At 48.2% G+C, this 24694-nt stretch overlaps 10 protein-coding genes across 10 annotated transcripts; 3 read left to right on the top strand and 7 right to left on the bottom strand.

Moving 5' to 3' along the window:
- Positions 1 to 1715: 1715 nt before the first annotated feature.
- On the top strand, positions 1716 to 3315 carry BDV27DRAFT_60675 (WD repeat protein; the record flags this gene model as incomplete). Its single annotated transcript, XM_032077075.1, has 2 exons — positions 1716 to 1954; positions 2006 to 3315. 2 exons carry the CDS (start codon positions 1716 to 1718, stop codon positions 3198 to 3200), a joined length of 1434 nt encoding a protein of 477 aa, XP_031922033.1. The 3' UTR covers positions 3201 to 3315.
- A 78-nt stretch (positions 3316 to 3393) lies between these two features.
- BDV27DRAFT_150012 (uncharacterized protein) lies at positions 3394 to 3768 on the bottom strand (the record flags this gene model as incomplete). Its single annotated transcript, XM_032071160.1, has 1 exon — positions 3394 to 3768. The coding sequence occupies one exon, from the start codon at positions 3766 to 3768 to the stop codon at positions 3394 to 3396; it is 375 nt and encodes a 124-aa protein (XP_031922032.1).
- Positions 3769 to 4532: 764 nt separating this feature from the next.
- Positions 4533 to 6601, bottom strand: BDV27DRAFT_168962 (sulfatase family protein; the record flags this gene model as incomplete). Its single annotated transcript, XM_032074907.1, has 8 exons — positions 4533 to 4876; positions 4953 to 5059; positions 5125 to 5274; positions 5354 to 5645; positions 5718 to 6000; positions 6078 to 6243; positions 6310 to 6526; positions 6557 to 6601. The coding sequence occupies 8 exons, from the start codon at positions 6599 to 6601 to the stop codon at positions 4601 to 4603; spliced, it is 1536 nt and encodes a 511-aa protein (XP_031922031.1). The 3' UTR covers positions 4533 to 4600.
- A 1323-nt stretch (positions 6602 to 7924) lies between these two features.
- Positions 7925 to 10764, bottom strand: CweA (putative GPI anchored protein). Its single transcript, XM_032068870.1, has 2 exons — positions 10623 to 10764; positions 7925 to 10559 (listed from the first exon to the last, which is right to left on the bottom strand). The coding sequence occupies exon 2, from the start codon at positions 10174 to 10176 to the stop codon at positions 8095 to 8097; it is 2082 nt and encodes a 693-aa protein (XP_031922030.1). The 5' UTR covers positions 10177 to 10559; positions 10623 to 10764; the 3' UTR covers positions 7925 to 8094.
- Positions 10765 to 11375: 611 nt separating this feature from the next.
- On the top strand, positions 11376 to 11728 carry BDV27DRAFT_60663 (uncharacterized protein). The gene has a single exon (XM_032077073.1). It carries the CDS (start codon positions 11456 to 11458, stop codon positions 11672 to 11674), a length of 219 nt encoding a protein of 72 aa, XP_031922029.1. The 5' UTR covers positions 11376 to 11455; the 3' UTR covers positions 11675 to 11728.
- Positions 11704 to 12363, bottom strand: BDV27DRAFT_60666 (uncharacterized protein). The gene is made up of 2 exons (XM_032077074.1): positions 11779 to 12363; positions 11704 to 11728 (listed from the first exon to the last, which is right to left on the bottom strand). The coding sequence occupies exon 1, from the start codon at positions 12272 to 12274 to the stop codon at positions 11783 to 11785; it is 492 nt and encodes a 163-aa protein (XP_031922028.1). The 5' UTR covers positions 12275 to 12363; the 3' UTR covers positions 11704 to 11728; positions 11779 to 11782.
- A 2732-nt stretch (positions 12364 to 15095) lies between these two features.
- Positions 15096 to 16074, bottom strand: BDV27DRAFT_163104 (alpha/beta hydrolase; the record flags this gene model as incomplete). The annotated part of the gene is made up of 2 exons (XM_032073501.1): positions 15096 to 15884; positions 15970 to 16074. The coding sequence occupies 2 exons, from the start codon at positions 16072 to 16074 to the stop codon at positions 15096 to 15098; spliced, it is 894 nt and encodes a 297-aa protein (XP_031922027.1).
- Positions 16075 to 16653: 579 nt separating this feature from the next.
- Positions 16654 to 17091, bottom strand: BDV27DRAFT_163103 (putative oxalocrotonate tautomerase; the record flags this gene model as incomplete). The annotated part of the gene is made up of 1 exon (XM_032073500.1): positions 16654 to 17091. The coding sequence occupies one exon, from the start codon at positions 17089 to 17091 to the stop codon at positions 16654 to 16656; it is 438 nt and encodes a 145-aa protein (XP_031922026.1).
- A 511-nt stretch (positions 17092 to 17602) lies between these two features.
- Positions 17603 to 18478, top strand: BDV27DRAFT_163102 (MBL fold metallo-hydrolase; the record flags this gene model as incomplete). The annotated part of the gene is made up of 1 exon (XM_032073499.1): positions 17603 to 18478. The coding sequence occupies one exon, from the start codon at positions 17603 to 17605 to the stop codon at positions 18476 to 18478; it is 876 nt and encodes a 291-aa protein (XP_031922025.1).
- Positions 18479 to 18931: 453 nt separating this feature from the next.
- BDV27DRAFT_168961 (uncharacterized protein) lies at positions 18932 to 24281 on the bottom strand (the record flags this gene model as incomplete). The annotated part of the gene is made up of 21 exons (XM_032074906.1): positions 18932 to 19184; positions 19250 to 19308; positions 19364 to 19446; positions 19496 to 19900; positions 19952 to 20071; positions 20124 to 20376; positions 20429 to 20992; positions 21059 to 21122; positions 21451 to 21533; positions 22152 to 22342; positions 22394 to 22474; positions 22522 to 22587; positions 22640 to 22812; positions 22862 to 22983; positions 23031 to 23297; positions 23345 to 23517; positions 23616 to 23681; positions 23741 to 23930; positions 23976 to 23994; positions 24044 to 24163; positions 24214 to 24281. The coding sequence occupies 21 exons, from the start codon at positions 24279 to 24281 to the stop codon at positions 18932 to 18934; spliced, it is 3420 nt and encodes a 1139-aa protein (XP_031922024.1).
- Between the last annotated feature and the right edge of the window lie 413 nt (positions 24282 to 24694).

Genomic DNA, 24694 nt, shown 5'->3' with positions numbered 1-24694 from the left:
AAAAAAAAAAAAAAAAAAAGGTACAGATATTAATATATTCCCTGCTGAATATATATATCCCTACAACCCCCGAGATCTTATTGTCTATATATCATTATTGATATTTTGTATACAGCCAGGAATCGCATGTCTTATAAGTGACACTTTACGCAACCGGTGAGGAGTTCACGCCAGGGAAGAAATTGGGCTGGTTCACAGAGGATGAGATATCCAAATCCGCTGAGAGTAATGGTGAGTCGCCGACATATAGTATTAATTGGCTCTTCCGGTTGCTCTGTAATTGAATGCTCCCCCTACCCTGGCATCGGTGGACGACTGCTTAAGCTTACTGATGTTTGACTTACCATCCGGACTCCAGGTTCGAGATTTGATGCATAAACCAAGGATAGAACACGGTGTATGAATTGCAACTTTGACACAGTAGTGATTAGAAAACATACAAAATCAAGATAAAAAAGGTCCGCCTAGGTAAGAAATATTATCTTAGATATATTGAGGTCAAAGAAAGGGGGGATGCGCTGTAGTGGGGTGTCTACTCCGCTATCACCGGATGCACAGCATTGGACCACTAGTTCCCAGTCACCTCCTCTAGCTGTTTCAATGTGCCCTATCGGAATTTAAGCCATATTTCAATAGCACTACTACTAACAGAATTAAACAAGAAACAATACCATGGATATTGGGATTTCATCAGAGCCTTGGCCAGACTGCAACACATGTATGGACTTGAAATATTCGACAGAAATGGCTAAGAAAAACGAGTTGTTGGGGATGGAGACGGACTACAAAGTATATTGTGGACCCAGTGAGCTTGAGTCCTCTGCTGAAACCTGTGCGAAATGTGCTATATTACTTGAGGGCATGACGTTGGCCATGGCCATGGAACGTATTCACCGTACGGCTCCAAATATTCAAATCACGACTTATATCAACCATGGAATAATAATCTCGGAAGGCAAAAAGAAGGCTAAAATTTTCACGCGGCAGGATGAGTAGAACATTGAGTCCCATATCCCTCTCCAGTACTCTCCATAAGCCGCTAAGCTTTGTCATACAGAAACCCCAGAGACAACAACGCCAACCGTGCTCTTTTTAAAGCGGTGCCCCGTTGCCCCAATCATGAACAGCAAACTGGCTGCACAGCGAGCAAAGCCCTAGATGCAGGTATGTTTGTCTGCCCATAAACAAGTGTTTGCAGGCTAAGGGGTCGTATCTTCCCAAACGCGTTATTCGGTTGACCTTCAACCCACGACTTCATATATCTCATCCTGGACAGCAAGGTGACTTTATTGCACTGAGCTGTTATTGAAGAGCTGGTGAGCCGTCTACGACAACATCGAATAGATTGTTCCTCTTATACTCGTGGTGTGCCACGGAATATGAGACCAAATGCGGTTAAAGACGCCCTGCTCCTAAATCTAGATCTGGGTGCAAAAGTTCATCTGGATAGACGCATTAGGAGACGGTGGCTATGCAAGATTTCTCAATAGTCCAACGTTGCTCTACTTCGGTAGCAACTGTAGCACAGCGTTAGCCTCTATAAGGCTCACATCTATGTTACTTGCAGACGAGCAGTATAGTAAGTATTGTCTCCAACAATTTGACCCCAAACCAAATGCTCGGTGCAACTTTTATCCGCCCCGCATTTGACGATAAGATCAGCGCCTATCAAACGATTCAGCAAAACAACGATCGTAGCTGTCAGACTCCGATGAATGAATTCTTATCTTCTGAATAGGACCCTTGGGTCCATCAGTCCACATACATTCCATGTTGCGCAAACGAGCCGTCTCGCGCACCACCTCGAACCATCCCCCGGTATTCGTTTCTCCAGTCGCCAGAACCCTGGACAACCGGCGGCAGCTGTAGATGTACACCTAAGCTCCGAGGAAGAGCTCTATGCCCACAGGGCCGGGGTGAATGTGTTGGCAATAGATCAATATGACGGACGATTGTATGTGCTTCAGCTCTTATAGTTCGCCACCGTACTAAATGAATAAACCAGTATGATCTCCGGGGGCGCAGACCCCTCAATTCACCTGTGGGACCTAGAAACCAGAGGATCAGAACTAGGCCATGTCCATAGATCCATCGCCTCAGTCACAAAGTTATCGCATGAAGACGCCCATACGCACGCCATCACCTCCGTATCGATATACCCCTTCGACCCAGTCCCCTCGACCATACTGACAACCTCGCGCGATGGTACGCTCAAACTATCAGCCTTAGAACCAAGCGCCATTACCCCAGTCCATACATTTAAACTTGACTGCACACCATATGCCCATTCGATGTCATCACACCCTGCATCACCTCTCCTCATCGCGGTCGGCACGTCCGAGAGACCAGTACGATTACTCGATCTACGCTCGGGTTTATCTACCCACGGACTACCAGGTCATTCCTCATCGGTACTATCAGTTTCATGGGCCCCCCACAGGCCACATATCCTGGCTTCCGCATCGGCAGACCACAAAGTGATCATATTCGATATCCGTCGCGGAGGCCACAATTCCGCCATCGCTGCCCTAGACATGGATGACGCAGTAGGCCTAATACCACCACGCAACGCACCATCAAACTACAAAAGTCGGCCCGCATTCTCCCCACATGCCCGTGCACACAACGGCGCCGTGACCGGCGTACGTTGGACATCCAACGGCTCACACGTAGTAACAGCAGGTCAAGACGCACGGATCCGCATATGGGACGCATCAACGGGCGCAAACACACTCGCACACTTCGGTCCCAGAGTCCGCAACGCCGTGACCTCCCACCTCGCCGAACGGGCACCACTAGTCCTCCCGAAAGGCGTCATGGGGCCAGGACAAGAGACGCTATTATGGGCCAATTTCAGTGAGAATGACGACCGCGGGGAGATCCTTATGTTCGAGATGCGGGAGGGCACATTCATCAAGCGTCTCAAGGTTCCTAGTCTCTTGGGTGGGCAGCAGCAATTCCGGGGTCGGTCTAGCGCGCTTAGCGCTGCGAGGATCAATTCACTCGTTTGGCGTGGCAATGGTGCCTCGGGCGAGGGGTTGGAGATGTTCTCTGCGCATGGAGACGGGACAATCCGTTCCTGGGTATCGAGGGAACCCGAAGGAGAGCCGGATGAGGCAGAGGAAGCTGAGCAGGCGGATCGGAAACGGAAACGGGATGTTTTGGATGAGATCTACAGGGGGTTTATCGGACAAGTCTAAGCTTTATAATCCTTGCTACATACACATCCATATGTATAAACCAAAGAAGAGAACATAGATAGAACCCGAACATAACCCATGAACTTATACAAAATATAATTTAGTACTCTTAAACACTCAATATCATACAATTCATACACATCATCCCCCAATCAACCCATTTCAACCCAAAAGAAAAAAGGAACAAAAAAAATTACTCCTCATCCAACAATCCCCCCTTAACCTTCCCATGCTTCAAATTCCTCGTATCCCCCCTAACACCAGGCTTATCCGTACCAATCTGGGTAAACTTCGACTCTCCCTCCGCGGGCAACGTATTCCCCGTCCCGGTGACTACCTCACCCGACATACCGGGATCGCTCGGCCCCTGGGGCAAAGTAGCTTCATTATCAGCCGCGAAGGCAGAAGACGGCTGGCCGAGACCCTGGTTATCGAAGAGCTGGTTCTCGGATCGTTGTTCGGGTCGCGCCACGGAGGGAATGGTGTTTTGTTTGCCGGCGTCGTTGGGGATGGTTGTGCCCTTTGGGGCCATTTCGGAGAGGGTGCCGCCTTGGTGCGAGGAAGACATTTTTGTTTCTTTTTCTTATTCTTGGTTGGTTGGTTGGTTGGTTGTGTTGGTTCTTGTTGGTTGAGGATTGAGAGTGTTGTGGAAGGAAAATGTGGTTTCTTGTGGTGGTTGTTTCGAGGTTAAAGATTTATAGAATGGATGGATGCAGTAGTAGATTGGTTTATTTCTCTGAATTGAAATTGAACATACTGTGAACTGGTGCTGGCATGGGTTTATATAGGGTTATGTGTCGACGTTGGTCGCCATATGTGATGTCACTTGTTTCCCTGTTCTGGGAGCGGGTGGATGATGGGATTATGATATCAGTGTTTGGGGGACATGGGTGGTTATGCCAATTCGCGGTGGGATTGTGGGTTCATTACACATAATTGATCTAAAGTGGATTTTTGTATTCGTGGTAATTTATGATGAAATGGAACTGGAATATGGAGAATATGTATAACCCTAAGAATATCCCCCATAACTTATACAAAATATGATTCAGACTCTAAACACCCCAATATCATACACATCATCACCAACCCCCCCCGCCCCTGCCCCTCCCCCAACTCCCTTCACCTTCCCATGGAATGCATTAAATGCAACATCTACGAGGAGCAGTTGGAGAGTAAAATCGACATTGATGAACTATGCCGAGAGTGGCGAGGAGACCGGGTATCCCAGTGTTTTCACATTGTAAAAGCACTCAGAAAGTCACATGGTTTACATAATGTCTTAAGCCGAAATTGTATCTTGTAGCAACGATCGAAAAAGCCTGTGATTCCATCGAGCTTCTCACGACCAGTTATTCCAGTCTCCAGCGCGTCGATAAGCATACCCCACCTGTGGGCCTTCAAATTTGGGGTAAGTACCCTAGTTCACAGGATGAGAAACTGATATCAGGCTGGGCAGCATAAAATTCGTCGTATTTCGAATCGAGTGCCTCCGATAGAGTAGTAACTGTCTTATCCGGGTGGATTGTTTCCCAGGGAAGAGTGCATTCTGCGCCCTTGCAGCTCTTAAGAACGAGCAAGAGAGTATCCAGACGAGAGACAACCTTGTCAAGCTCTCGGCCTAATATGGTAACGTTTGATCTGCTGAACAAGTTGTCCATCTGGTACGGGTCATTCTAAGATATTGTCAGCATATCGCCCCCGTCGCGACAGTTCCCCAGTAGGAAGGGGAGCGGAGGGTGGTGGCTAGACCTTGTGATCATAGAGCTCATGCTCGTTTGTGCACCAGACTGAGTAGAATAGGTTGTACGAGTCACCAATAACGCGCATGGCTTTGTAGGTATTATTTCCGTAGATCACTAGCAAAATTATTCGTCAGACCTAAAGGGATATAAAAGCAATCTCTTATTCAAGTCAGCCTGACCTGGGGTTTCTGTGGTCCAATCGGTCCCAATTTCCCCTTCCTGTAGGTTTTGCCCCCAGTATTCGACCGATACATGCTCTCGTTTTCGGACCTCGCGCGTGTGCTCGATACGGGCCTCAAGTAGAGGTATTGGTAACCCATCAAAGCTTTCTCGCAGTGGAATACCAGCGAGGGTCAAAAAGGGTGGGCGCGATATCTGTATGGGAGGTAACAAAATTGACTCTCCTACCCTTTGGTACTCCTGGTCCGCGAATCATCATGGGAATATTAATGTCCTCCTCGTAAGGACAGCCCTTGCCAGGGACCAACCGATGCTGTCCGATGTGATATCCATTATCGGACGTGTAAAAGATATATGTATTTTCTAAGAGGCGGGACTCCTCTAGTTGAAGAATAACATTTTCCACGAGCTCATCGACTGCTTGGAGCGACTGAAGCCGTGCTCGATAAAACGAGTCCATATAGTCCAGATCAGTCGCATTCAGCCGAGATAGATCGTGGACCCAGCTCGCTCCGCTTGGCTGTTTCGAGTCAGTGATCGTCTCACTCTTTTTTTAATGTTCAAGAGCATCTTGTGAATAGAAAGGCCTTACTGTTCCGGGATTAAAGTTAGCGCCTCGCGGAACCTTTGCATTAGGGAACATCTCCTTATGCCGCTCAGCCGGGACAGGGCTGAGAAAGTATGGAATAGCGTCTGCCTTCGCCTGCACGGACTTTGCATGCGGGGCAATGGGTGCTATTCCAATGAAGAACGGGCGATCAGACGCGTGAGCTTCCTTAATAAAGCGAAGAGAATTTTGAGTGATCAGATCAGTTGAGTAGCCATTAGATGCGACGGGCACATCATGATTCCGCTGGAAAGTGGAGTTCCAGTAACTGTAGGTGGACGGGTCTAGCAGAACTGAAGAAGCAACAGTTAATTCCTAGCTTGCTCGAGAAAGAATCAAGATTACCAATAGTCAGTTCCATTCCAGCCTTTGGGAAATGGGTTGTCGTAGTTGGAAGTTGTATGTGCGTTGAGGAATTTCCCAGTATAATAGGTATTGTAGCCAGACTCCTGCAACCACACTGGGAGGTAGTCTTCATTATGACCCTCTTGTATAAATTTGGGGTATCCACCTGGACTATAGATCAGAACAGCCTGTTGAAAACTTTTAACTAAGGACGTTCAATCATGCGGATTACCGTAGGGAGGATTCACGTCGGTCACGTTTGTGTTGTGAGCCAACTTGCCCGTCATCAAACTCACGCGTGACGGGCAGCAAACTGCAATAGTACAGAAGTGTTTCTCGAATACTGTCCCCTCATCAGCAATCAGATGCTTTAATTTCGGCATGTAATCGAGGGAATTCAGATGGAGATCTTGGTCGTCTGTCATAATAAAGACAAAGTTAGGTTGCTCCTGAGGTGGCGAAGCACCAAGAGTGGCTACCAGCAAACTCGATGGAGAGGATAGAAGTGCTATCTTGCGCAACATATTGTGGCTAAAATGCTAAATTTTCTTTGTCAAACAGGATGGATGTTTGCCACATTTATATCTCAAAAGAGTAGTCCTCGGAATGTCCGGTTACAGGCCAGTGGAGCCAGTCCTTTACGTTAGAAAATGCCGTAGATATTCTCGGTAATAATTCAGTGAAAGTGGATACTCTAAAGGTCGTTTATAGCGACGGAAAACAGATAGCTTCTGAGAAATCCTAGTGTTGAATCTTGGTTATATACTCTGACTTTGAGGCTATGACTATGCTGTCCGAACAAGCGATTCTAAAGTACTGTAAACGATCAATTTCAGGGCCCGCCGGTGGCAAAGAACCCTTAGGAACAATATCTTGACGGACGTCCCAGCGCATGGGTCGCTAGGAAGTTCTAGTTGCCCATACGTGAGCAACTAGTGTGCTATCGCGAACTGGCTCGGTTGGCGTATGTGCGGGGGCCCCACGCCGATCCTGGGGTAAAAGCCAAGCGAACTCCAATTTATCCTCACGGGATATCCAACCGGAATATACGAGAAGGGCCAAGGTGTTCGGCAAACCCGGATGCTTGGTACTTCAGCCTGCTGATCTGCAACTTTATGCGTATATAAATATCCTGCGTGAAGGTGGATGGAAAAGTCACACTCCTTCGAGAGCATTACCGCTCCGGTGCATATTTGTCGAGGTCTAAAAGCATCCGTCCAATAGCAATGTGTCATCTATCCACCGAGATGTGATATGTTATGTATTTCTTCGACATTTGGTTCGGTTTACTTCCATGGTGGATAGGTGCGTTATGTCGAGCCAAAGTGATTTGTCATTCTCAGGCCATGAGCCAGGGCTCATTCTGTAGAGTCTAGGTGCTCTCACGTTCGTTTTGTGCCCTTTGGGGCCATTTCGGAGGGGGTGCCGCCTTGGTAGGACATTTTTTGCTTCTTGTTTCTGGTCTTGTTGTGTTGTGTTCGTTGTTGACGGAGTGTTGGTTGAGGGTTCATTACATAATTGATCTACGTGCACGTTTGTATTCGTGGTAATTTATGAGGATATGGAATTAAAATATAGAGGGTTCGCTATGGGATATGGAGTATAGCTTATAGGAAGGTGGTTTGTATACTTTTGTTTGTGGTAGGGTATGGCCGGTGCACGTGCGCGGTTACCTATGGATGGATCTTATGGTGGGTGGTACTTGAGCAGGGTCATGTAATGGACTGAGCGGGGATACAAGGACTAATTTACAAATCATATGATGGATAGGTTGCTTTAAAGGGACTACATGTATGGATACCACTGAGGCCAGGGCTAGGAAGCATTAAATCTACTCACGCAAGACGTATGGTAAAAAAAACAACTCATTAACTGGCATATCATGACAAAATAGATATGAACGAGAGACATGGGCGGCGATCCAGCCCTAAGCTTAAGAATACAGCAACCAGAAAATATTATGCCTCGACATCGAGGTTTCAAGGAAAAGAAAGTGAACTACACAACACCACACCATCTACAACACATAGGCCAAGAGACCAATCACTCCGCAAGCGAGGGAAATGACACCGGCACTAGGGGACAAGTTCGCGGCAGCACCTGTGAACATGACATCGTGAGAAGAGGGGGTGGGTGTAGCGGGGCCATTTGCAACGTGAGAACTGTGCTCGGCGTCGACGCCGACCGGGACATGGGCAGATGGAGTGGCGGCGGGAGTCTGACCGACATGCGCAGCGCTGCTCGAGCCCTGTGGCACGTAAACGTGAACCTTGTGGAAAGAGGAGGAAGCATGAACAGTTTGTGTGGATGTCAGGACTCCGTGCTGGTAGGAAGGAGCATGGGTAGGTTCTGGCGTCATGGCAATGTGAGCCAGCGTTGTAGAGGAGGGCACGTCGAAGTGGGAGCCATCGTCACCCACGTTCTGAGGCTGTCCATGGACCGGAGTAGAAGCGGATCCATGAGCATTGGTGCTATGAGCACCCTCATGAGACGAAGGATCTTCTTTGCGGTGGGAGCCATCCGCACCTGTGGGCTTAGGCTGTTCATGGGCAGGAGTAGAGGCGGGCCCATGAGCCTCTTCATGATGGGAGCCATCCGCACCTGTGGGCTTAGGCTGTTCATGGGCAGGAGTAGAAGCGGGCCCATGAGCCTCTTCATGATGGGAGCTATCATTCCCGGTGGGTTTGGGGCTCTTCACTTCGCTATGGTCGTCGTGGTTGGTTCCTTCATGGTCCTTGGGTTGCTCATGTTGAGGAGCGGGAGTGTTCACCTGCTCCTGATGCTGGGGACCGTGTGTGGGCTCGGAGTGGGCTTGCACAGTGCGGACCACCGTGTGCACAACTTCGCGAGTCAAGGTGGTGCAGGTCGGGACGGGCTCCGCATGCTCCTCCTCATGGTGCTCAGCGGGCTTTTGAGGCTCCTGCTGATGATGTTCAGCAGGCTGTTCATGCCCATTATCATGGTGATCAGCATGCGGGGGTGCAACGGTCTCGTTGACGTTGTAGTTCAACGACATAGAGTGATTATCGACATCCGCAGAATTGCTCTCCGCGTCAACAGAGTTGGATGCTTCAGAGTTGGCTGCGTTGCCAGTGTCTAAGCGGCTAGGTTCAAAAGCGCCATCGGCATCGGGTCGATACGCACGTTTGTGGTGGCCCTCTTGACCATCGTGACCATGGGGAGGCCCGCCGTGAGGGGGTGCGACATGAACATTCGTATTCTTGTTAACGTCAACTCCGTGGTTGTCCTCATTGTAGCTGTTCACTTCGTGGTCAAACTCGTTCGAGAAAGTGAAGTCGACATCGTTACCGGTGTCAATTTTCCTAGGTCCTCCATGCGGCTCATGCTCGTCCCGGCGTTCATGCTCAGATCCATGTCCGCCATGTCCGCCATGCCCATGAGGATGCGGAGGGGGTGTCACGATATTGGTGTTCTCATCAACATCGACTTGATGGTTATCCACGTTGGCATTGTTTGTTTTCGAGTGGAACTTATTTTTAAAGTCATAGCCGGCAGAGTTACCAGTGTCGACAGCACCGCCCTCATCAAAAGGGTCCCAGCGCTTACCGTGTCCGCGTGCTCCCTCGCCCTGCTCGTGACCGTGCTGGTGCTCTTCTCCATGTCTCTCGTGCTCGCCTCCGTGGGGGTGATGCTTCGGTGACGGGGGCAGGACAGTAATGGTATGTTTCTCGTTGATATCAACATGGTGGTTATCCACATTGGCACTGTTCACCTTATGCGTGGCTTCGCTCACGCTGTTCCACTGGGCAGCATTTCCAACGTCCACGCCGTCAGAACCGGGGTGTCCTGCACGAGGCTGGTGGCGAGGACCCTCGTTATGGCCATCGTGCTCACCGTGTGGCCGGCCATGCTGACCACCATGAGGTGGGTGCGGCGGGGCCTTGAGAATATTCGTCTCGCTGTGCACATTGGTGGCGTGGTCGTCCTTGTTGACGTTATTCACTTCGCTGGAGAAATCGTTGCTGAAGCCCATTCCCACACCGTTGCCTGTATCAACTCGAGGGCTTCCACCGAAACCCTGGGCACTGGCCATTGCAGCCAGCATGGCGATAGGAATACCATTTTGAAGACCCTTCATCTTGCTTCCGATTATTATTCCTTTCGGACTTTACCTGTCAAACCAGATATTCTCGTTAACGTAAGAAAAAGAGCGACAACGGGCTGACGGCCAAAAGGGCAAACACAACCGCAACAAATATTAATTAAAGAAAGTAACTGAATGAAAGACTTCTGGTTTGGCTTTGCGACTTCTCGAGCTCTCCTTTCCGAGAGGGCTGGACGTGCTTGGCCTTTTTATCATCCAAATAACATTAACCCATTGACGCTTGGTATGTCGGGTTCCCCTTGAGCGCCACAAACAAATGCCTTCAGTGATTGTTTTCCAGCTGAGAATGCCCCCAAGGAATGGACTTCGCCGGGCTTGAGCCTTGTTTTTCACATCTTGTTTGGTCCAGGCTTGATCTGATTGCCCGGATCAGCATTCCTCACTTCGCGGCTTTGCAGGGACCGGTATGCTCTACACACCTTGTTTCGGTAGGAGGCCCTTGCCTCGCCTATCATCTTGCCCATACCCCTGTTGTTCCACTCATTGTCGAACAGGATTCGCGTCGCGTTGGTCCTGTTAAGGGAAGGGAATCGCAATGCATTGACGTTTCGGAGATCTGGGCCGTCCTTTTGACGCAATCGAGGACGTGGACGATTGTCTCTGCAGGAACGCATCAATTCATTTCTCGTGACCGAAAGCACCTGACGTGATGTTCCACACTTGTCGCATTAAACATTATTTTACTACGAACAACTACAGAGTACAATCTGTTCTACCATATTATGGTGGCAAGAATAATTTGAAACTATCATTTTTATTTTCATTCATTTCTTCATTGAACACTAAGCGATCTTATGAACATCACAAATATTCTCAAAAGTCAGTATGTATCCCGTCATCGACATTCACCCCTCATCGCCCTCACTAAAGAGGACCCAACGAAAGGCAAACTTCCTATCGAGGAGATTGTTCTCCAGAACCAATCAGTCCGTAGACCGAAGGCAACACGTCGCCGTGGGATAAAGACTGGACGACGGTCGTGGCAGGTTCTGTTAAAGCTTTTCGATGTAATGAAGAAAAAGAAGAAAAAAAATCCCAAAGGAATGCTGGCGATCGGCCTTTTTGTAGCATCTGTGGGTCACGTGTTGGGGGCCGACGTTCTTCCGCCGCCAGGCACCTAATCTAGGCGATCAGGCACTGATCTACGAACGCTTAGCCGAGCCAGGCCACAAGGCCGGCCCACTTCAGTTTGTTGAGAATATGAGATGATCTTAATTCTTGGCTGTCATAGACTAATGCTCTGCTCTCTCACATGAAGGAAATGTCACTATCACGACCTAATTCCACGCGTCTGGACCGTTGTTTCGGCCGATCGAGCGACTTATATTTACAAGGTAATCCCCGTCGCACGCCCTGTCGGGGTATTCTACCATCCCTTTTATCTTTGTTGTTGCCCCTTGTTCGTCCGGTCCACTGTGCCGGAACTCTGTTTGGCAGAAAAGCTACTCCCAGCGTGCGTTGGGAGACGTGAAGAATATGGAAACCGTAAGCAGGTGTGAAGAAAAAAAATAAGCCATCCGGGACACTAGAAACCGAGTCAGATCTGGCCATCTCGCTCAAAATTAGGGAACGTACCGGTTCAGGATCCAATAGACCCTTGTTGGTGATTCGACTTCCACACTCCTCCCCCAACCGCCGCCGTAATGCCCAGAGCAATAGCCACCATCGTCCCTACTATCGCAATGGCAATGACCGCCTTCACAGCTATTCTATGCTTCTTCGGCATTGCCCTCAGCCAGTCACAATGTCTCTTCTTCTCCGTCCAGAGCTTCGAACTGCGGCGATTGTCCGACTCCCCGGATGGTCGATATGCACTAACGCCGTTTTCCAGTTCATTGGCATTGGGTACTTTCAGGGTGGGATTCGGGGTCTGTGCGGAGAAGTTTTGCGTCGCATGGCGATAAAAAGGTGAGTATGGCTTTGCACCGACTGTAGGATCGTAATCTGGGACCGCGGGGCTGGGGGGCGACACTAGAGCTTCGGACTCTGGGCCGTCATTGACGCCTCTGGAGGATGTGACGCGCTTTTCCTCTTTCCATGACCCGAGGGCAACGAGTGCGGAGGGTGCCATCTTCACGGTTGTTTGCGAATCCAGAGGGGTAGGGATAGGTTCGTATACAAGAAGGTCGGTCAGGGCAGTCGTAGGAGGTTCACCCTGCAAATCTTTCCCAGAAGGGACAAAAAGAAAATAAGGAGCGACACACCGCAGTAATAAAGAGTGAAACAATAACCTTCCGCCGTTTCAGCCCTCAATCCATGTTGGGAAGGGTCGATGACGACTTCCTTTTGAAGTATTGGGTTTTCCAATGGGAGATATAAATCCACAGAAAGGAGTTCGACGTCAGGATTTCTGGCAAGACTGGTTCATCTCTTGGGTGATGGAGTGAAGTTATTATCCACCTGACAGCGTGGCCAGTGGTTTCAAACCATGCATATTCGTTTCTATTTCCAGGGGAAATCCATTCCTCATAGCCCCTGAGGGCCAATCAGGGGTGGCTCTGAGATTGCCCTGGCAATCTACGGAGTACGCTAGTCTGGATTCGACTTATAGCAGTGTGGCGTTGTCCTCGTTTGCTTGACACATGCGCCACATTTGTGGGGTCTGGATGGGTCTGTATTTCGATCTCCACCACTCGGTGATATCAGGTCTCATTCAGTGAGTTGGATTTACAGGGGGTACGGGGTACAACATCAATGATTTGTTATTTGTTATTTACGGAGTACATATGAAATATGAACCTAGTACTGAGAGTAGAGCCAATGGTACTGAGTGGTTTCAACACTACGTAGGGCAGATCACCCACTGGTCATATTGCAATGTTGGGAATATATATCCCGGTTGATCGTTATATATAATTCGTCGTTCAATTAATATATTTGGGGGTACGGTACAACCACACAATGCTTATGATAATATCAAAATTTTAACCAATGATTGTATTTATCTTGTCTAGGTTAATCTCTTAACATTTCAGTTGTTTTTGCATTTTATTATCTACTATTTAATTTCCCTTCTTCTTCCCCGATATTTTTACCAATTCCGCTTACCCCTATAACACAGTCAATGGAGACAGTAGTGTTCAATTCTGCCCAAAGGCGGCATCATTACCCTAAAAGCACAGATCCTCAACATAATAAAGTCGACGAGAATGAACCATCGTTTAGGCAACCGCCATTCTCAACATGGCATTAAGGCGCTAATATCGACGCACTGAACCATACTCCAGAGTAGAGGCGAGAAAGTCTCTTCAAAAATTCAAAATGCGCCATTACTTAAGCTCGCTACTACTGGTCTTGGCAGAACGTTGCCAATAGTCTAATTCCCTCATCCACAGACCACTTCCCCTATTTTTCTTTTACCCCAAACTGAACGTAGAAAACGAATACGACATCAATTACCTCATCGCGACCGGTATACGTATAACTAATTCAACTTACAGATCCCGAACATCCATAAGACGAACGTTACCAAGGCTACTTCCCAGGCAACGACGGGAATGAATTGCACGTCACGCCAAGGAATCGCGTCGGAAAAGGAATGTTTCGTTTCAACCATGGTCAGTCAAGGAATGTCATAGACAAAAAAAAGTAAAAGAATGAAGGGCAAACAGAACCCTCGGACATGGTTCAGGGGCCAACAGAAAAGTGGGCACGAGTCTATCCCTTGGTTGCCCCTGACAGGTATCCCGTGGTATGTTGTAAATCTTGTTGTCGTGTTTTGCCCTAGTACCGCATAGGCAATAGTTTCCTTTGTCTGGGCGTACTTGGTTTTTTAAGTCGTAGGTAATTGTAGAGATTCACCTTACGCAGTAGGATATCGCTCAAAGCTCATGAGCACTAGTTATGGACTTGTCTGCTAGCATGCAAGGGTAACTCTTTGCCATCCCTTCTCGTCGCCCAATTTCTTTCTTTCTTTTTTTTTTTTTTTTTATAATCTTGCGCAAGAAACAGGTTTAAATGGCAATAATTGTATCTTGATACGAATACATGACCAATATTCAACTTTTCAATTTCCCTAGACATCCTATCACGCGTACAAGAGCCTTGTACACAACTTTGAGCACTATAATGAATTAATCTTTTAATCTAGATGTTGGATTATAAGTCGCTCCCCGTTCTCCAAGAGCTTATGAGCCTCTGAGCTCATGATCGAGACAATTCAGAGCCTCTACTAAAGTGAACAGGGCTGCTGGAGTCTAGGATTGCAAAGTCTGCACCGAACCTGCAACGGTGCGGATCGTAGCCGAGATCTAGGATCCGCACCGGTTTCGGCATTCCGTTCAGATCCCTGCAGATTCAACCGATCCTAGTATACCGAGTACTTATCGGAGATACGTGAGTCAGCTTTACATAGTAATCCTTTTTAGGACTTGAATAGCTGTATTCATCATGATAAGAGGCTTACTTCTTGTATGTAGTGGTTTATACAGCTTAAAGTAGACTAGAGCAAAAATTATACTACATAGAGCTCTTAGGCAGGTTGACGGATCTAGGAAATTGAGCTGCGGTAGCAGTGATTAGGTTGAGAGTATTACTATTCCATGGATGAATCACGAGCTGAGCTTAGTTTTAGAAAGCCACATCCTGGTTTATATGTTACCGGATATAATACTCTCGTGTGTTTGATTTAAAATGCATCCGTTATATAAGCGTATATTTTGGAGAGCATGAATACGGACTAAGACGACTTGTCTCCAACCACAATAGGTGGTTAAGTGTATGTATTTGGCTAGAGAATGCCGTCGGGAGAAAGACTCATAGATACAATGACCATAAAGGCATCAGGAAAAATTCCTATTCAGCCTTCCCTACCCATTCTTTCGTTGCGTAGTGTACTATGTTCGGCTGAATATGACCTTGCCGCTTGGACTATAAAATTCTGGACTAATGTCTTAGATATATAAATGCTTCTTGAGAAAAGCAATTTGTGCCAGCACATTAACCTCGAAGTGCTCCCCCTGATAGACCTGAAAATGTCCACAGTCTAATTTCAACAATTCTTTCGGCTCTTGTGCCTTGCCGAAGACGTTAACCTGCAGACTTGGATCTATAAGCGAGTCATGCCCAGCAATAGCCATGAAGAATGGTTTCGGGGAGATCTGATCAACAAAGGCGCTAGGTTCCGACCGAATAGTATGAAACATAGTCTGAAGAGTTATAGCGTTCTTCTTTTCGGGCTTAAAGTTCTTGATTATCTGCCAATAGTCCCCGCATTCCTCCGTGCCCAGCAGCGCGGACTTGGGCTGCTCCCGAGCCTGCTCCAGCGACTCTGGATAGATAGGGATATACGAAGGGTTTAGGGCGGTACTGTGGCCGCGATCCGCATAGACCTTTTCGAGAGTCTCAAGCGGTAGACGCTCGCGGACAGCACGGCCCGATACAAAGGGCACCTGGGCAATAACTGCTTTGATGCGCGGATCGACAGCCCCAGCAATAATGGCGGCACCGCCCGAGAAACTAGACCCCCATTGAATGATGCGAGATTCATCTACGTCGAGACGTTTGCTTGCATAGGTGACGACGTCATGGGCGTCTTGGATCTGCTCGTAGTGGTTGGTATGGTTGCGGGGGGTACCGTCACTTGCTCCCCAGTTCCGGTTGTCATAGAAAAGTACTGCAAATCCGGCCTGTTGGAACCGCTCCGCAAATTTGTCGAGAAAGTTTTCTTTGATCCCTGCCATCTGCGACCGATGTCAGTCAGTTCTTGCCCTGTTGCTTCAGATCAAACGAATGGCGTCTCTCTACGTGGAGGTGAATGTGCCTTACCCCGGAAGACATGATTATCACTGGGGCTTTTGGTTCACGGGGATAGAACCAGCCCCGCAGTATGACCTCGTCGTAAGTCTTGATTTCAATATCCTCGCGCGACATTCTGTAAGTATTAAGTAGAGGTTCAGAGAATAGATGAGATGGAGCGGGCTATGAAAGCTGCAGACAGGAAGTACAATTGTTAGATGTTCTACGGACTGAGCAAAGGCCTATGTAAACTCCCAGAAGGGGAACATCCCAGAGTGACGTTGGCAACGCTATTTCGAGATATTATAGAATTAGTGATCTCCATACATAGAGCCGAGGTTGCCTCAAACTTTACTCGCAGTTTACTATTCACTTGCGTACTGCACTGGCCTAGCCGAGTGCACGAACAGAACATAACTGCAGGAAAATGTGAAGTAAGGCTGGAGCCCTGTGCATTTGGCGGTTCAGTTTGGTTAGCTTTTCTGTTACATTTCCAAAATACAGATCTCGCAGAGAAATGAATGTCACTCTGACCTTAGCCGATAGAAGCTGAAGCGAGTTTGCTATCTCCTACTGTTAAAATCTACACAAATGTGACCTCAATTTAGTCCTCCAGTCCTCAATTGATGGTGGTATCAACTCTCTCAATTTGACCTTGCGTGTCTGGTTACATATATCTTGTACTTCGTCCATACAAAACAACAAACCCCTCAATCACTTATACGCCCCCTCATAAACAACCGGCGCATTCCTCTCCCTCCACTCCTCCAAAACCTCAGGATGATCCATAGGAGGAATCATGCCATTAATCCTCCAATTATCTCTCAGATGCTCATAGATATTATACTCCCACTTGATGCCCTTAGGATCCAAAATCGGTCTCACAATATCATTGACCTTCCTAATGAACTCGTCTCGAACTTCCTCAGAAGCAATCTTGCGGGCCGCGTGATCCATATGGAAGAAAACGGCATTCGGGGGATATTTCCCCCCGCTGTAGAAATTGCCCTCGCCGACCTCATGGAAGAAGACGTTGATCCAGAAGGCGGGGATGCCGAGACCGATGTAGAGATCGGTTACTTTTCTTGCGATGGTTCCCTTTTCCTCTTGGGTGAGGGTGTTGGGGGATAGATAGAAGGTCCAGCGGGGCATTGTTGTAGTTGTTTGGTTGAGTATAAAAGTTTAGCACGGATTTGGTTATGTGGAGGATAGTGAAAGAGAATATGAAGTGATTTCTTGGAAGATGGGGTTAGTTTGTCTTTGTGCGAGTCATGGGATTATATATAGTAGCTGTAGGGTAGGCATAGTTTTGCAGTAGGGGTGATCGTTGGGAGTTTATTTCGGGGATTACTGATACTCCCGACCTGGATCCAATTCATCGCGGGGACACAGCACAATCGCCGAGGTGGAAACCCACCTCCCTTGCAGATATAGAACGATCATCTACTCAATTTCACAAATCCAATAAATTCGGTAGAAGCTTGCCGAGGGTTTCTCCTATGAGGCCATGCTGGTTGACCTCAAAGTTCTGTCGGCGGACCTCTTCCGAGAGGAAAAGGATTTATTTAAACACGACCGAGGCCACTAGACCACAAGCACCAGTATACATAATACCTACACTCCATTTTGAACTAAGCAAACCTCCACATCTACTTCTGATACTATGAGTTCGCTCCTCAAAGCCGATGTCTGGGTCTCCTCCCGTCTCCCCATCGCCATCCAACGAGACGGGCAATCAAGCGCCTTTTCACCAATATCCTGCACCCTAATCCAGGGCACCAACGAGGCAGTCCTAGTCGACACACCAATCTCCATCACCCAAACCGAAGAGTTAATCCAATGGATCGAAGACATCGCACCAGGCAAAACACTGAAATACATATACATCACGCACGGCCACGGCGACCACTGGTTCGGCATCCCACTACTCCAAAAACGATGGCCTTCCGCACGCGCAATCGCCACACCCGCAACAGTCACCCATTCTCAAGGACAGCTTGAGCCAGAAAAGTTCATCAATATCTGGACTCGCTTCTTCCCTGACCAGATCTATCAGCCACAGAGGACGGCAGAGCCATGGCCCTCAGATACATTTATGATGGAAGATCATGAGTTCCGGATCATCGAAGTCGGACATACAGATACACATGACTCGACTGCCCTGTATGTTCCTGATATTGATCTCGTCGTGGCTGGTGACATTGTATATGGGGATGTGCACCAGTTCTTTGGCGAGGCTAATACGACAAGTAAACGTCGGGAGTGGCTTCGGGCGTTAGATACGATCGAGTCGTTGAAGCCTCATACTGTGGTTGCTGGTCACAAGAGGGCTGGCACAGTTGATGGCGTCTTTAATATTCAGAACACAAGACGATATATTCTGGCGTTTGAGGAGGCAATTGCCACGACGTCAAGCCCGGAAGAGCTCTATCACAAAATGCAGGATTTGTTCCCGTCGAGGATTAATCCACATGCTATACTAGCGGGTGCGAAGGCTGCATTTGGACAAAATGCATACGAGTTTAGAAAGACTTCGTAAGCAAGTACATCGAACTCTGTAACCTCTGGACCGGGGAACTGCTCGATGTGAGTTGGCGAGGTATGTGGGTGCTGGGATGAAGGAATTTATAGACTTGGAGAGGTTCAGGATGGGCTGCGGTTTAGGGTTAAGAGGGGAGAGAAGGTACTCTGGTTAGGCCTTTTTGAAGGATCATTTGGAGATTTCGGGGTGTGGGGTATTGTTGAAGTGTTATGGTCGTTTTGTAGGGAGGTTCAGTTGGCTTAGGGTGTGGTTGTGGTGTTTATAGATGTCGAGTTGTGCTTTACAGTGTATTTTGATGGGCTCTGTGCGCGAAATGTCTATTTGTGCCATTGCACTATATTTATCACGATTGAAAAATTTATCTCGTGACGTTCTTCCAGCATTTATATAACAATTTCATCTACGTCTAGTCATCAACATCGTCAAACATGTCCAATCGTAGCCCTAGTCTTAAAGGCTCCTGATACTCCGCGGAGTCTGCAGACTCACATCTCCCTCCACGTCTACTCTCATCGGCTCCATTTCATCTATGTCGTCATCTTCTCCCCAGAAATCCTTCAGATCTTCGACCCTCCACGCGGTAGCCCAGCCGGTCTCACGCTCGATACGCGTCAAGGTTTCGATGATTGCTGTATGCTCGGAATGATGTGACATGGCTTTGCCGGCTAGCCAGAGTGGTTGGAGGGCATTTGTCCAGCAGCCACTGGTATACTGGTTAGTAGCTTTTTTTTTTTTTTAAATAAAAGGAGTGCAATATGCTGGACTTACTGATGGGTATTAGAAGCGGAGATAGCACAGATTTGCCTTGCGTGCCAAAGAACGGATTTCTAGAGTTGTATTAGTATAATGTCAATTAAAGCATTTACAGAAGAGAAGACATACCGGCCGCCGCGAAAGAGAAAGAGTCTTCGGCTTCCGTTGAAGCAAGAGTAACGCACACGCGTGATACAATTGATTCCCCGAGACTAGTCTCGTCAGTATAATGAGAAGAGCAACGGGACCAGGAAGACGTACTAGCAGCCCCATTCCCATACAAAACCGTAGGAAACGGTCTCTCCTGCCCCGGTCCCGCTGTAGCCGGTATCACAAAGATTGACTTCATCTGATTCGGCCGGTTATCGTACCACTCTTCGACGCTATCGAAAAGACGCTTCCACCGGTGCACATAGGTATCTCTATCATCAGGACTACCTAGGTATCGACACGATACACAGGACGGAGGAAGTTGGGACGAGGGGTTGAAGAGAACACCGAGTGTTTGGGCGCAGAGGTATACGGTGTAGTTTGCGTAGGTGTCGAAGGCGGATATGTTGGAGGCTAGGAAGTGCTGGGATGCTTCGGCTGGACTCATGTCCTTAGGGATCCAGTGGTGGATGGGAATGATGGTTTCTTCTTCGGAGATGAGGCCACCGCAGACGTCTGATTTATTAGAAAACAATGTTGTCGCAATGAGGGTGGGGGATAATGTACCCATTCGTGCGAAGCACCAGAAAAGAGCCTGTTCTTCTTTCCCGGAAAACCCGTTGATTTCGGCGGCCTGGATTAGATAGGCGCAGCCGTCTAGATGTCGGCGCCATTCTTTGGGATTACCTGTCAGACGTTAGGAGAGTCTTGTTTAATTGGAAAGGGTAGGTAAGCGCACAGCTGAGCATTTCCAATACACATAGAATCACACATGATGCTATAACTGGTGTTGTCTTGCTCTCTAGCTCCGGGAGGAGGAGATGGATTGCCTCCTGGTACAGGGAAAGGCTTTCGGACTGGGACTTCTGATTCTGTTTTCGCTCGATCTGGCGGGCTGATAAGGCCAAAATAGAATAGCGAAGGTGTGGCGATGACTTGGCCATCTGAGGGTAGGTCGAGGCAAAGTGACGATGATTGTCGAACATGTCCAGCTGATTGGTCAGTAAAGAGGTTAACCGCACCGACGTTGGAACAAATACACACCCAAAGACAAATCTCATTGAGATAGTTCTGCCACAACACATTTTCCCGAGCTGGTGAGAGTTCGAATGGGCGTCTTGGTCTCGAGTAATTGTGTACTTCACTTGGATGCAACTCATTTGGAGTCACAGCACCGGACTCTGGAACTGACGCTGGCGAGCTACACCGACTAGGGATGTCCGGTCGGGCTGTCCAGAGCTGTCGGTTCCGTAGCGTAGTATGAAGCGCCTCATAGGCGGATCCAGGCAGAAAGACATCATTGGTAAAGTTGACTGGATCGGAGAAGACGCTGTGATCAAAGAGAGGCGAGGCGATGCCTTGGTAGGGCTCTGGGGCATTTGGAGGAAAGGATGCCGCATTATTGGAGAAATTTCGTAATGCAGCGAGCTCATCAATAACAAATTCAGGACTGGAATGCATATACGGATGGTTCGGTGAAGCGTTATGGGGAATGTGGTTGGGAACTTCGTTAGCCGTCTCATCGTTGCGGCCACTATCGCGTCCATGGTTACGGACTTCCGCAGCCGGGTAAAAGGAAGCATTACTCGACAGCGATGGGGAAAGGCCCTGATCATCACAGGGATTGAAATCAGACTGAGGTAACTGAGCCGGAGTCTGATCCGGATAGCTAACAGGTAACGGTGAGGGTGCTGAAGCCTCCTGCTGCGACTCCTGCTGGGGTTGAGCAGAAGGCGCCCTCTCGGGCAGCGTTTGCTCTTTACGAGGACGCTCCTTTCGGGCCGAAGGAGGGTCGACATTCAATATCTACTTGGTCAGCTAGGCACGGCTTCCATAAGCAGCTGTAACCCACCTTGAATTTACTCTGCCGACTATTCCGACCAACTGATTGGTTCATGGACGGATGGCCAGGCTCGAGGACTTTGATATTGGCCTCTCGGAACGAGCCTAGTACACGCCATTGGCACTTTTCGCCGCGCCGTCTGCAGCCGGTGCATGTTGGCTTGGACTCGTCACCTAGACTATCGTGAGCTTCTGGAAAAGTAGTTCCCGGGGTAAATTTTGACCCACATTTTCGCCTGCGTCTACTGCAATTGATACAACCGGTGCGCGTACGCTTCCGGGGAGCATGACGCAAGGAGTCAGTATTCTGAGGCATGGTAGTCATTGTGATTGAGGTGATTGAAGGGACTAACTAAACCTCATGATACGGGGAAAGGAATGGAAAGTCTATAATTACCTGAAAAAGTAAGTTTGGGGTCGTCGACAGAGGAGTCGGGTAGATTACCTGATCGGGTACCGATAACCGCCACCTGGTTTTGATCAAATGTGGGGAAAACACGGGGATGACCTCTGAAATCTCTGCTGTGGGGATACCAAAAAAACTCATTCTTATACTTTTATCCGGTCGTCGTACGATGATGATGCAGGTCATGTAGAATCAGGGATACAGCTTGGCGGTGTTGCAGAGTTTTGTTCATATCTTCGAGTACTTTTCTAGTCAAACTACTAAAACTCTTAGGGCTCAGTAGGATACAGTCGGAAATTCCCGTGTATATCGGGTTTCTATAGTGCGGATACTACAACAGTGAAAACTTGGTATGTCTTGTCTCATGCCTTGTAGGTGGAATCATAGTAATAAGAATATATGTAAAAAAAAAATATGCAAAGGAGAATTTCCATTATTTTACACTAACTTCATAGCACCGTTGAGCTGTAAGCCCCGTGGTATCACAAAACAGAAAACAAACTAAACAATCTATTCTACATGCTGGACACCAGCAAGTTCTGCGTCCTTCTCTCCCACTCGACGCTCGGCATCGCCAGCAACTCCCATCGATGCGTGCCAATGCAGCTTCACCTTCTCGCCAGTGAACAAGTGGTCGATTTGTTCGAGAGTGAGGTTGCGCGTCTCGGGGTAGAAGAAATAGATCAGAGGGATGAAGCAGAAGTTGAACACTGCTACTGTTAGCGACTACTAGTCAATAAATATAGTCGCGTTGTACGTACCTGCAAAGTAGATATACGTGCGATATCCAATGTTGTCAATGCTGACGGGGGTGATTTCCACCACCAAGAATGTAAAGATCCCTAGACTGGTTAGCATGGTATATTGAAGAGAACTGGGATGAACGTACAGTTGGTTGCCGTAGCCAGTGCAGCGGATCGGGTACGAGTGGCTAACGGGGAGTATTCCGCAGGCACTATGATGGTTAGTATCCTGAACGTGGGCAGGATAATGAAGGATGAACATACAGAGCCATGGAATCGCAAGCAAGCCCACTCCAAAGAAAAAGTTAAAGAGGAATAGCATCACAGTGGCCACCAGACCTGCGGCATGGCTACCATCCCACACTGTCCCGGCCAAAATAGCCATGCAAGCACATTGTCCGATCACAGCGAAAAGCATCAGCTTCCGTCGACCGAGCCTGCAAAATTAGCCCAGTGCATCATACACAGACGCAGTACTTAACATACCGATCAATCGTCCAGATAGGGACCAAGGTTGACACAAAGTACGCCACACCATTGAAGCCTGCCAACAACAGCGCCAAGTTGTGGCTCATACCGACAGACTTTTCGAAGATAACGGTATTGTACTACTCGCATTAGACCAGAAGTCTTTGGGAGATGGAAAGCTACTCACATATGTGATTAGGTTCACTCCGGATAACTGCTGCATCATCTGTCCGCCCATGCCCAGGAGTGTCCGATGCAGAAACTTCTGGGGACCGTTCTTGAACACCATCATGAATGAACTCTCTTCTGTAGCAGCCTGTTCCTCCCTTATAGCCTTTGTGATTTCGCCGACATCTTGGTTAACGATTGCATCGTCCTCCGTGATGCTGTGAGCATTAGGTTGAAGAGCCCAAATGATACGACGGGCTTCGCTTTCTCGGCCATGTGCAATAAGCTGGGTTGTTAGTTAAGGAATCGGCAGATAGACTAGGAGAAACTTACCCAACGAGGCGACTCAGGCAAGGCAATGATACCAATGAAAGTGAGGATAGCGAAAAGAATCTGAAGGGCAATAGGGAACCGGAATTGTGCGTCGTTCTTGACGTAGCTCATGCCATAGTCTGTTTTGTCAGAGGTTGCCGAGAGGAAGAGACGGAAGGGGAACGGCGTATTGCCTTGAACTTACCGACCCAGTACGCCGTCATGACACCGAAAATATTGATACACAATTCAATAGCGAGCTATAACACGTAAGCTAAAACACAAAACCTACGCTGAAGGTGGAGACCTACCCCTTTCCCTCGGCTCTCAGGCTTACTCAGTTCGGAATGCCAAACCGCTATTGATCGTTAGCTGGTCCACTCGACTCGAAGGTCATACTTAGGGGAGGGTACGTACGGATAGTACTAGTGTTGAGTCCGTTTCCAATACCTGCCACAATTCGACCCACGATCATATGGGGGATACTGAAAGCACTGCATTGCAGGGCAGCACCGACTGAGAGGATGACACAGCCAGCCATGATACACATGCGACGTCCAACCTTCTCGCCCCAAACCAGGGCCATAATGGCACCCAGGAAACAACCCTATGACAGTCAGACCTAGCCCAAATGAAGACAAGGGCGACTCACAATCTCGTAAATGGCGACACTGATACTTTTGTTAGCCCTAGCCAAAGAATTATGCAGGTTAAACTTACACAGTTCCTTGCAAAGTCGAGCTACCATGGCCACCCGTGGTGGTGTCAATCTCGGGAAATGTTTGAACGAATGCGTCTCCCGACAGGAGACCTGACATGACACCTTGGTCATAGCCGAATCTGTTCAGTCAGTACATACATCGTGACTTAGGGCATACACATAGTCTCACAGAAGGAAGCCACTGCCAGCAGTGGCCGTAATGGCCAGAGTTAGCGGCTTTCCAATAAGAAATGTCATTATGGCCGCTGGACTTATTGAAGTCGTGAGTTATGTGTGTTTAACGCGGAGCAACAACCAAGTTCATGGGATTACATCTACTTTTATATATAATAGTACCCCGGAAAAAATTCGGACGTCATAGCTTGAACTCTTCCGTGTGTTTTCGTTGACAACGGCCTGCGAATTGCGGGGCCCCAGGGCTCAAGGTTCTCGGAGGCGTAACATGGAAAAATGGCGCGGCATTTAAACTTTCGTATAATCGTCCCTATTTTGTACACTTCAGCCCTATCATTGTCTCGCTTTGCCATCTACAATCTTAACTATTAGCTCTTTTGTTTTGAGATAACCTGATAAAGCAGCCCCCCGGTAGATTAAAAGAGCTTAGACCACTGAATTTCCTATGGGGGCCAATTCCCACCGAAGAGGTCGAG

Source organism: Aspergillus caelatus (assembly GCF_009193585.1).
Source record: "Aspergillus caelatus strain CBS 763.97 unplaced genomic scaffold BDV27scaffold_295, whole genome shotgun sequence".
Lineage (NCBI taxonomy): Eukaryota > Fungi > Ascomycota > Eurotiomycetes > Eurotiales > Aspergillaceae > Aspergillus > Aspergillus caelatus.
Note: the sequence above shows the minus strand (reverse complement) of the source record. Positions and strands in the feature narration are given on the sequence as shown.